This window comes from Triticum aestivum, chromosome 7A (assembly GCF_018294505.1).
Source record: "Triticum aestivum cultivar Chinese Spring chromosome 7A, IWGSC CS RefSeq v2.1, whole genome shotgun sequence".
Taxonomy (NCBI): domain Eukaryota; kingdom Viridiplantae; phylum Streptophyta; class Magnoliopsida; order Poales; family Poaceae; genus Triticum; species Triticum aestivum.
The window spans coordinates 256,027,912-256,039,047 of record NC_057812.1 but is presented as its reverse complement, the minus strand read 5'-3'; the positions used below and the strand labels follow the sequence as shown (position 1 = coordinate 256,039,047).

The 11,136-nt window shown below is 50.7% G+C and overlaps 1 protein-coding gene across 1 annotated transcript; it reads right to left on the bottom strand.

The window, feature by feature from the left end:
• Positions 1-4,458: 4,458 nt before the first annotated feature.
• LOC123154654 (exocyst complex component EXO70B1) lies at positions 4,459-6,690 on the bottom strand. Its single transcript, XM_044573330.1, has one exon. It carries the CDS (start codon positions 6,486-6,488, stop codon positions 4,743-4,745), a length of 1,746 nt encoding a protein of 581 aa, XP_044429265.1. The 5' UTR covers positions 6,489-6,690; the 3' UTR covers positions 4,459-4,742.
• Between the last annotated feature and the right edge of the window lie 4,446 nt (positions 6,691-11,136).

Here is an 11,136-nt window from a genome sequence, read left to right as displayed (position 1 = left end):
GGCCCAATACTTACCACGGCGAATTCCCGTAACTCTCCGGTACTCCGAAAAATACCCGAACCACTCAAAACCTTTCCGATGTCCGAATATATCCTTCCAATATATCGATATTTATGTCTCAACCATTTCGAGACTCCTCGTCATGTCCGTGATCACATCCGGGACTCCGAACAACCTTCGGTACATCAAATCACATAACTCATAATACATATCGTCATCGAACGTTAAGCGTGCGGACCCTACATGTTCGAGAACTATGTAGACATGATCGAGACTCATCTCTGGTCAATAACCATTAGCGGAACCTGGATGCTCATATTGGTTCCTACATATTCTATGAAGATCTTTATCGGTCAAACCGCATAACAACATGCGTTGTTCCCTTTGTCATCGGTATGTTACTTTCCCGAGATTCGATCGTCGGTATCATCATACCTAGTTCAATCTCGTTATCGACAAGTCTCTTTACTTGTTCCATAATGCATCATCTTGTAACTAACTCATTAGTTACATTACTTGCAAGGCTTATAGTGATGTGCATTACTGAGATGGCCCAGAGATACCTCTCCGATACACGGAGTGACAAATCCTAATCTCGATCTATGCCAACTCAACAAACACCATCGGAGACACCTGTAGAGCATCTTTATAATCACCCAGTTACATTGTGACGTTTGATAGCACACAAGGTGTTCCTCTGGTATTCGGGAGTTGCATAATCTCATAGTCATAGGAACATGTATAAGTCATGAAGAAAGCAGTAGCAATAAACTAAACGACGAGAGTGCTAAGCTAATGGATGGGTCTAGTCCATCACATCATTTTCTAATGATGTGATCCCGTTCATCAAATGACAACACATGTCTATGGCTAGGAAACTTAACCATCTTTGATTAATGAGCTAGTCAAGTAGAGGCATACTAGGGACACTCTGTTTTGTCTATGTACTCACACATGTACTAAGTTTCCGGTGAATACAATTCTAGCATGAATAATAAATATTTATCATGATATAAGGAAATATAAATAACAACTTAAGTTATTTATATTTCCTTATATCATGATAAATGTCTATTATTCATGCTAGAATTGTATTAACCGGAAACTTAGTACATGTGCGAATACATAGACAAACAGAGTGTCCCTAGTATGTCTCTACTTGACTAGCTTGTTTATCAAAGATGGTTATGTTTCCTGACCATAGACATGTGTTGTCATTTGATGAACGGGATCACATCATTAGAGAATGATGTGATGGACAAAACCCATCCGTTAGCTTAGCATTATGATCGTTTAGTTTTATTGCTATTGCTTTCTTCATGACTTATACATGTTCCTCTGACTATGAGATTATGCAACTCCCAAATACCGGATGCACACCTTGTGTGCTATCAAACGTCACAACGTAACTGGGTGATTATAAAGATGATCTACAGGTGTCTCCGATGGTGTTTGTTGAGTTGGCATAGATCGAGATTAGGATTTGTCACTCTGTGTATCGGAGAGGTATCTCTGGGCCCTCTCGGTAATGCACATCACTATAAGCCTTGCAAGCAATGTGACTAATGAGTTAGTTGCGGGATGATGCATTACAGAACGAGTAAAGAGACTTGTCGGTAATGAGATTGAACTAGGTATGAGGATACCGACGATCAAATCTCGGGCAAGTAACATACCGATGACGAAGGGAACAACGTAGGTCGTTATGCAGTTTGACCGATAAAGATATTCGTAGAATATGTAGGAGCCAATATGCGCATCCAGGTTCCGCTATTGGTTATTGACCGGAGATGTGTCTCGGTCATGTCTACATAGTTCTCGAACCCATAGGGCCCACATGCTTAATGTTCGATGATGATTTGTATTATGAGTTATGTGATTTAAGGACCGAAGTTTTTCGAAGTCCCGGATGAGATCACGGACATGACGAGGAGTCTCGAAATGGTCGAGAGGTAAAGATTCATATATTGGATGGCTATATACGGACATCGGAATAGTTCTGAGTGATTCGGGTATTTTTCGGAGAACCGGGGAGTTACGGGAATTCACTAGGGGAAGTATTGGGGCTTATTGGGCTTTAGTGAAAGGAGAGAAGGGCCACAAGGGGAGGCAGCGCGCCCCCCATGGGCTGGTCCGAATTGGACTAGGAGGGGGCAGCGCCCCCCTCTTTCCTTCTCCCTCTCCTCCCCCTTCCCTCTCTCCACCTCTTGGAAAAGGAAGGGGACTCCAACTAGGATTGGGAATCCTAGTTGGACTCCCCCTATAGGCGCGCCCCTCCTAGGACGGCCTCCTCCTCCTCCCTCCTTTATATACGGGGGAGGGGGCACCCCAAAGAGACACCAAAGTTTCTCTTAGCCGTGTGCGGTGCCCCCCTCCACAGTTACACACCTCGGTCACATCATCGTAGTGCTTAGGCGAAGCCCTGCGCTGGTAACTTCATCATCACCGTCGCCACGCCGTCGTGCTGACGGAACTCTTCCTCATCCTCAACTGGATCAAGAGCTTAAGGGACGTCATCGAGCTGAACGTGTGCTGAACGCGGAGGTGCCGTACGTTCGGTACTTGTATCAGTTGGATCGAGAAGACGTTCGACTACATCAACCGCGTTACTAAACGCTTCCGCTTTCGGTCTATGAGGGTACATGGACATACTCTCGTCGTCTCGTTGCTATGAATCTCCTAGATAGATCTTGCGTGATCGTGGAATTTTTTTTGAATTACTGCGTTCCCCAACACGAAGTTGGATGCCATCACCCGATACAATTTTCCTATACACATGTGTTGTGAGTTGGCAACTCTAGCAACCAACTCCGAGGAACGTTGTATTGTCATCAAGAATGCACTTATTAGCATGCACAACTAATGTTGAAGAAAGATGCCAAGTCCAAGTGACACGAACATCGAATGAATTGTTGAGTGATGCGCAGGTGACTCAAACATCAAATGAATTCTTGAGTGATGCTCGTTTGAAGAAAAAAGGGGGTTGAGAAGAAAGGCTCTAAAAGAAAAAAAAATTCCTTGAGAGGCAACACAAGTGAACAAGCAAAGCACCATCTGCCACCGCAATGAGAAAAGAAAGAGAAGATTTTCCCATCAGCCAACAGGAAGACAAGGAGAACATAACATCACAGACTAGTCCGGCAAAGAAGGTTGTCTAAGTAAATCAGCAAAACGGGCCAAACCATTACCGAATGAAGCAAACTCTAAAAAAATGTGAGTTCATGGAAAATTCACTGGTCTGTTGACAACTCCTATTGTTGAAGACATAGATGCTGACCCATTTTGGTTGCAGTCGAAATTATTTTGGATGCTACAGTTTGTACTCTAAACATGTTAAGAATGGTAGAGTACAAGTAGCAAGTAAGGTAGGCGTTCCTTTTGTTTGGCACTATAAGGACGTCTATTTTCTTATGTTACGACTTGGTGGGACTTTATGATTGGCAATGTGTATTCTTTTATATTCACGAATCACAATATAAATCAGTGCCAATTGGTTTATGGATTCAAATTTTAATGTATATTTTCACATGCATTCTTCTTCTAGAAGCAACAAAGAAACCGAACACTACATTTGCAGGCGTATCTATTCATACATATTCAGCAATAGAATCAGTTTTTACAATGATTTCAAAAATTCAGAAACGTGTTCTTACCTTCGGGAGCTGATGGAACAAGGAAGCTTTAGCAGAGGGGATGATGATGCGACGAACCGTGGGAGGTGTGGGTGAGGTCCACGAATCGGCGACGGCGCGGGCAGATACGCGGGAGGTTAATGAATCGGCGACATCGAAGGGGCGCGAGGTCCATGGACCATGGCGGCGAACCAACAACGACTGTGTGCGAGGTCATAGGTCGTCCAATCGCGGCGACGATTTGGCGTGAGGTCGGCGGATCATGGCAGCGCGAGCGAGGGTTGTAGAGTTAGCAGTGGCGGAGTCCGGCTGGGAACAACGAGTCTTTTCTTTCTTTCTTTTTTGATTTGGACACGCGAGTTTGTTTTTAGCACAAAACGTTTGTTTTGCTGAAGGGATATCAAGCCGTGACATCTCTCCACAATGTTATAGGGTCCGGCTCCGAGTGAGTGGGCGGTGGCTAAAAAAATGCATTCATACTATTTGCATAGCGCCCGAATAGATTCAAAGCGTTGACGTGGCCACTAGCCTTGCTTTACAATCCGTGCTCATCATGGCACGACTACCAAAGCATTGGCCCTGGCCCTTTAAAAATCTGATGTGCGAACCAACCTGTGGTTGAGATGGTTAGAGGGACAGTGGTATTCCCAGCCATCAAGGTTTAAGTCGTGGTGCTCGTATTATTCCTTGATTTATTTCAGGATTTTCGGCGATACGCTTTCGGTGGGATGAGACGTTTCCGTCGATGACGAAGTGCCTACAATGACTTCGTAAATCTCAAGATGATATGCCGTATGTGTGCATTCATAGGGGCGAGTGTATGTGCGTATGTATGAGCGCTTGCGTCTGTATTGTGTTAAAAAAAATCTAATGTCAGAGTTTAAGTTTTATGGAAATCCTATGCACTATATATACACTCCCGAGTTCTTATCCTATTTACAGATGTGTCGACAATGGACGTGTACTACTAGTACTGGTGAGCAATGCTTAGCAAAACAAATCATGAATCCGTGCCGCAGTGCATCGCCCGATCACGTCCCGGCAGCACAAAGCTGCCTCTGAAGAATGTTGCGGAGTCACAAGCAGAGGTCCTCTGCTCCGGTCCCCCGATCACTTGACGAACTTCTGCACGCCTTCGAAGAAGTCCAGCATGTAGTCCTCGAGATCCTCAAGGGTGTACTTCACGTGCTTCGACGCCGAGTGCCGGCTGCCGCTGGACGATCCCGTCTGCGGCCTCGGTCGCGACAGGAACGACCGGTACGCCGGGATAAGCCGCTCCGACACGGCGATGCGGAGCTCCTCCCGGAGCTGCGGGTCGATCACTTTCCACGCCGTCTGGTTCCGGTACAGCTCCTCGAACGCCGCGTTGAAGCTCCTCGCCTTGTCCTTGACCGTCGGCGCCGCGCTGCCGCCGTCGTCCCTGAGGACGGATAGCACGGTGATCCACGACGCCCGGAGGTAGCCCGTCTCGTACTGCCGGATCTGGCCGCGGTGCCGGCGGATCCAGTCGTCGCCGAGCAGCTCCCGGAGCGGAGAGTCCATCACCTTCTGCACGATGTAGTAGAGGTTGTTCATGAGGAATATGTGCTTCAGGCCGGCGTCGTCGTAGAGGCACGACTTCTCGTCCATCTTGCTCAGCAGCCGGGTCAGCAGCTCGAGCATGCACCGCCCTGACGGCGTCGACGTAGCGCCGCCGCCACCGCCGGTGGCTTCGTCGCCGTCGACCGCATCGGCGGTGTTGACGAGGATCATGTCCAGCGTGCTGCGGCAGTCCGCGAGGAGGCCGCAGTAGTTGATCACGTAGCGGTTCATGGGGTGGATCTCCCCGCCCTGCACGGGCCTCCTCGACGACTCGCCCTGGATGGCGCTGCCGAACTCCTCGATCGTGCGGCGCAGGGTGGAGCCCAGCCGCGCGGCCACGGCTGAGACCTCGGCGGCGAAGAGCTCGCGCGCGTCTCCGGTGAAGAGGGCCTCGAGCTCCGGCGCGACGTCGGCGAGCGCCTCGTACATGCCGAGCGTGCGGTAGAGCTTCTCGGTGGCGCGCGCAGACATGGCGACGGCGTCCGCGAAGCCGAGCAGCTGCAGGACGCAGCCCCTGGAGACGTCGGCGAAGCACTCGTGGCCGAGCTCCTCGTCGGACGCGAAGACCTCGTCGCAGAGCCGCCGCTCGCCGGCGAGGAGGGTCCTGACCACGGCCCGGATGGCATGGTTCCACCGCCGCATCTTCTGGTCTAGCACCGCCCATTCCATCCTCAACACCTCCTCGATGGCCACGGGCTCGGCGGCGCCCAGCTGGTGCGCCACGGCCTCCGCGAGGGCGTCGCGGCGGGCGGTGACGTACACCTGCGCGAGCTCCGGGCCATAGCCGGCGCGCAGCATGCGGTCCGCGACGCCGCGGACGGAGGCGGTCGCGCGCGGGGAGAGCCGTGGCGACGCGTCGGGCGGCGAGGCCGCGTCGTCGAGGTCGTCCGAGGAGAGCGAGAGGCGCCGCGCGGACGAGGAGCAGAGCAGCGCGCGCGCCTCCTCCTCCAGGCGCGGCATGGCGGCCTGCACGGCCTCGGCCGCGCGGGAGGCGAGGCCGCCCTGGAGCGCGGCCGCGGCGAGGGCGTCGTCGACGGCGTACAGGTAATCAATCATACCGGACGACGACGAGGAGGAGTTGCACCGGCGGATGACGTCCTCCGCGGCGGCAAACGCCTCCTCCTCCTGCTCCTGCTCCTCCGCCTCCCTCTCATCGCATCCGTATGCCTCCCCGGCCGCTTCACCCTCCGCCGGAGGGGACATGGGGAGCAAGCGCGCGTCGTAGATGGACAGCACGCGCATCATGTCATCGGCGGCGTCCTTGGAGACGGCCATCCTCTTCACTACGTCCGTGGGCGGCGCCTCCGAGACCGAGGACGACGCGGCCGTGCTCGCCACGGTCGACGCGACGCGATCGTCCGGTGGGAGGGAGCAGCAAGAAACCTCGCTTCTTCTTCTTCTTCTTCTTGTTCGGTGGTCTCGTCGCCGCTGTGGTGGCGTGGGAAGACCGGGCGAAAGTATACGCCACCTACGCCGTGGTTTTAATCGCCTCGTAACGTTGACGCGCGACGGGCCAACCAACCGAGCACGGTCGCCGTTGCCGTGTCAAGCAATTGCTAGATTATCACCGCGGTTTTTGGACCGCCACGGAATATTCAGAGGTGCGGTTCATACCTGTGTTGTGCTTGACAGATAAATGTCGCCATTTCTTTTCTGCTTTTTTTTGTTTATATATAAAGATGAACGACCGATTGTCTGCTTCAGTTGAATATAGTGGTGCTTGGACGGTTGATCCTCTGTCAGGTTCACGGAAAAGTCGTCTGATATTCATTCACTTGGATAAATCAGGAGCTCCTCTGCAGCTGGCTTGAAAACTGAGACACTGATTAATTAGACTAGTGATTGGCAATGTGTTGCTCTTCCCGTAGCTGCACCGACAATGGTTTGCTTGTCTATGATAACTCAGGTGATTTCCCCAAACGTTGTTGTGGGAATTTGAAGATTAGTTTCATACAAACAAAATGAACTAAATCAAAAATTATTATTTTTAAAAATAATTGTGCGTGAACAAAGAGTATGCATGTATGTTCGACCATTTGAGTTGTAACAATTAAATTCGGGTATGCATTGCATGTGCTACAAAATATTGTTAGTGGATAACGATGTGGTATATTTGGTAATGTGAATGGCTGCATGTTAAGAAAATTAAAGTTAGTGAAGATCAACTATTTAGATATTAGATAATGCTCCGCTCGTTATTGCGGGAACCTTAGTAAAACATATGCATAAATAGATCCTATAAAACTAAAATTACTGCAAAAACAAATTTAAGAATGCTCGTGGCACATACTGTATTTTGAAAACAATAAAGTATATGAAGCATGTGAAATAAATGTTGTACGAAATAGAAATCTATTAAATTGACCTACATATATTTGCTTCAAATGTATAATGTACAAATATATGTAAGTCATGCAACAAAAAAGTGTTACATGACCGTCTATATCCGGACAAAAATTAGTGAAACAAATAAACATGCAATAACTAGAGCACATCTAGATGTGTCCTAGACACACACAACAAATTAACATGCATGGTTGCTGAGGTTGCATGGTTGCATGAATAGATTAGTACATAAATTGTAACTGATGACCACATGTATAACTTGATGACATGGCATAGTTGCATGAAAAGAAAAAAAATAGATAGTAAGTTGCAACTATTCAAAAACAAAGGATATCCCGCTCAAAGAAAAACTATTTAGATATATCGGATAGACTCAAATCATCGCTAAATCCATGTGTCATGTTATTTTCCCCTGCTCGTAAGCTCACATGAATGGGTGTGATAGTATCTGTACAATTGTACAATACGAGTATGTAATCGAAAGTGCCTTTCTGCTCCCGAGCTCATTTGAGCTCGGTGAACAGTAAAATAAAAAAAAAATTAAAAATTTCAAAAAAAATTGGGAGAAACATTTACAAAAGTTCTAAGTGCTTGCAAAAATTCATCATGAAATCACATTCCTGTAAAGCGTGGTAAAAAAAAACAAATTCAGTAATCCAAAATGCTTTTGAAAGTAGCCTTTTCAGAGTACTGATTTTGTTTTTTTTTTTGCCACGCCTTCTAGAAATGTGATTTCATGGCGAATTTTTGCAAGCACTTAGAACTTTTGTCAATGTTTCTCCCAAAAAATTGGATTTAAAAAAAAATATTGATTTAGTTTTGATTTTACTGTTCACCCGAGCTCATTTGAGCTCGGGTGCAGAAACTCCGCGTCCGTATGTAATGACACTTCCTAGGTCAGTAACAACATTGCTGCGCTACCACACGGTATGTGTTGTTAGAGCAATTCTAGCAGACTCCGTAAAAATTTGACTCGCAAAATGCGTTTGTGGTTTCACGAAGATCGCGTTTACAGGTCGAAAACTAGTGCGAGCGAACAGAAATCGTATCTAAAACCGCATAATTTGAAAAAACACTTTCACGGAAGAAATTGCACCTTGTTGACGCGAGTAGTTCATCACATACTACATAGATTTTACATGATCAACACACTACAAGCATAGTTCATACTACATACTACGTTAACTAGTACTAGAAGGGGTCGGATCTGACAGCGGCGAGGTCGCGGCAAATGGACGACGCCGTGGAGGAGAAGGACGCTCAATCCTCCTCGCCGGAGCTACAGAGGTCGACGTACTTCGCCCTCTGCTCCTCGCGGATGCGGTGCCACTCCTCGGCCTTCTCCTTGGCGGCAAGGTTGGCGGCGACCGCCTGACGCCACTTGAGGTCTTCGAGCTTCTCGCCGTGGCGCCGGCGCTCCGCCTCCTCGCGCACGCTCCACTCGGCGATGGCACCCGCAACGGCGTTGACATCCGCAACGTAGTCTTCCGGCCCGACGACTCCGCGGCGGCCGAGAGGAGCGGGCTCCTCCTTGACGGGGAGGACGTCGAACTACTCCGGGTCCTCCTCGTCCTCCGACCACTCCCTCTTCACGGGGAGAAGGCCCGCGCCGGAGGAGGATGAGCTCCCAGCGTACGAAGATCTCGCGGAGGAGAAGGACGCGCGCCGGCGGTCATACTCCTCCGTCTCGCTCCGCCGGAAGCTCGCCAGCGGCGACAGGCCGCGGTTGGTCCACTTCCGGGCCGCGTGCTTCCTCGCGTCGTCGGACCGGACGCGTTGCTCGCGCTCCGGGTCGCTTCGGCCGCTGGATTTGCTGTCGGAGCCGCGTCCGGAGCTCCACATGCGGCCCCACATGGCGGCTGGAGGCGCGGAGGTGGTCGTCGACGACGAGAAATGTGGAGAAGGGGTGGGGAATCGGATGGCTCGTGCGGCAGCGGGGGTTAGGTTTCTACCCGCAAACCAGCCGCGGAACCGTAGATATAGCGGTCGGGGCATGCAGTTTGTGGCCCGTGGCAAAAATTTTGCGGGCCGGGTGAGTATGCGGCCTCTGTTTTGACCGGAAAACTGGGTCGAGCCCGCAGACTCGCCGAAATTTTGCGGGTCTGCGTGTTCTGCGGGGTGTGCTAGAGTTGCTCTTAGAGCATCTACAGCCGGACCTCTCAAACACACCTTATTCGCCCGGATGAGCTGTCCGGTCAGCTCGGCCATAATTTTTTGACCCAGATGGGCCTTTCAAATGGTTCTGAAACGTCCGGACTGAACGGCATTCCCATATCCAGCTCAAATATGGGACGGATACGTGGGCGTCCGGGCACGCTCGCCACGTCGGTCTGACGGCAGGATCCCACGCGGAAACGTCCGGAAACTTGGCGGTCTGATGAACGCCGCGTCCGTCGCCGCTGTGTGAATGTCGCGTGGCGCCTCTCCGGCTCGCCGCCCAAGACCAAATCTGGCTATTTAAGCCGGCCGACGTCCCGCAACCCTAACCCACCCACCCCCCCCCCCCCCCACCGCGCCGCGGGTTCGAGCCAATCCACCTCCTCCCTGTCCCGCTTCGGCGCTCTGCCCACAGTTAGACACTTCGCCCACGCTCCGGCACTCCGCCATGGTCTAGAGCAAGATCACCTACTATGCCATGTTGACGCCGGAACGCCGCTACGAGATCCAGTAGAAGATTCAGGCGAGGCAAGCCGCGCGTGCCGCCCACATCGCTGCCAGGCTGCCTCTGGACTTGCCAAAGCCGGAGGAGGAGGAGGAGCAGTCGGGGGAAGAGGATGAGGAGGAGATGGCTCCGATGGAGGTGGAGGAGCCGGATCAGCAGATGTCGGCCTTCAACTTGGAGCAGGCGGAGGCGGAGTTCACCATCGCCCAGTCCAACAAGATGGCGGAGCAGCATGCCATCTTGGAGTCCATATAGGATGATGCCTATGTTGTCAGGACCCCGACTCAATGCCACATCGATCTAGCATGTAACACCTCATATCACTTTGCGGCCTCACGCACGGTATTCCCACGGGTGTCGCCTTACCTTTGCCCGGGACCGTTTGCGCCTTTTGGCACACGTATATGACAGTGTCGCTAGCATCCATATGATAAGGAGCCCGGGCTGACATGGCTAGTCGTAAACCCAAAGTGGCACAAACTTACAGGGACAGGCATCCATGACCCAGCATCGAACGTGTCGGTCATCAGCGAGTGAATCCAGGCTGTAGCACTGGGCTAGCAGGACTCCGGTATTCATCGGAAGGGACAGACACAGGAACGAAGAAGGACACATGCCGGCCAGCCTAAGTGTTCCGGAGCAGTAGCAAGCTACCATGGCTCGGTGGAAACACTAGGAGACATTTCCCCGTAAGAGAGGCTACTAAAGATAAACAACTAGATGGTCAGATCCCACACATACCAAGCATTTCAATAACATACACACAATATGCTCGATATGTGCAAATACAACATGGCATCACCACATGACTCGACGACTCAAGTAATTTATTCAATAGGCTCCGAGGAGCGAGAGAGTGGGATTTTATCGGAATGAACAAGGGGGTTTTGCTTGCCTGGCACTTCTGAAGATAAC

Bases quoted from the DNA above. Each gene is read 5' to 3' on its own strand.
- LOC123154654 (XM_044573330.1), bottom strand. From the start codon at position 6,488: ATGGCCGTCTCCAAGGACGCCGCCGATGACATGATGCGCGTGCTGTCC.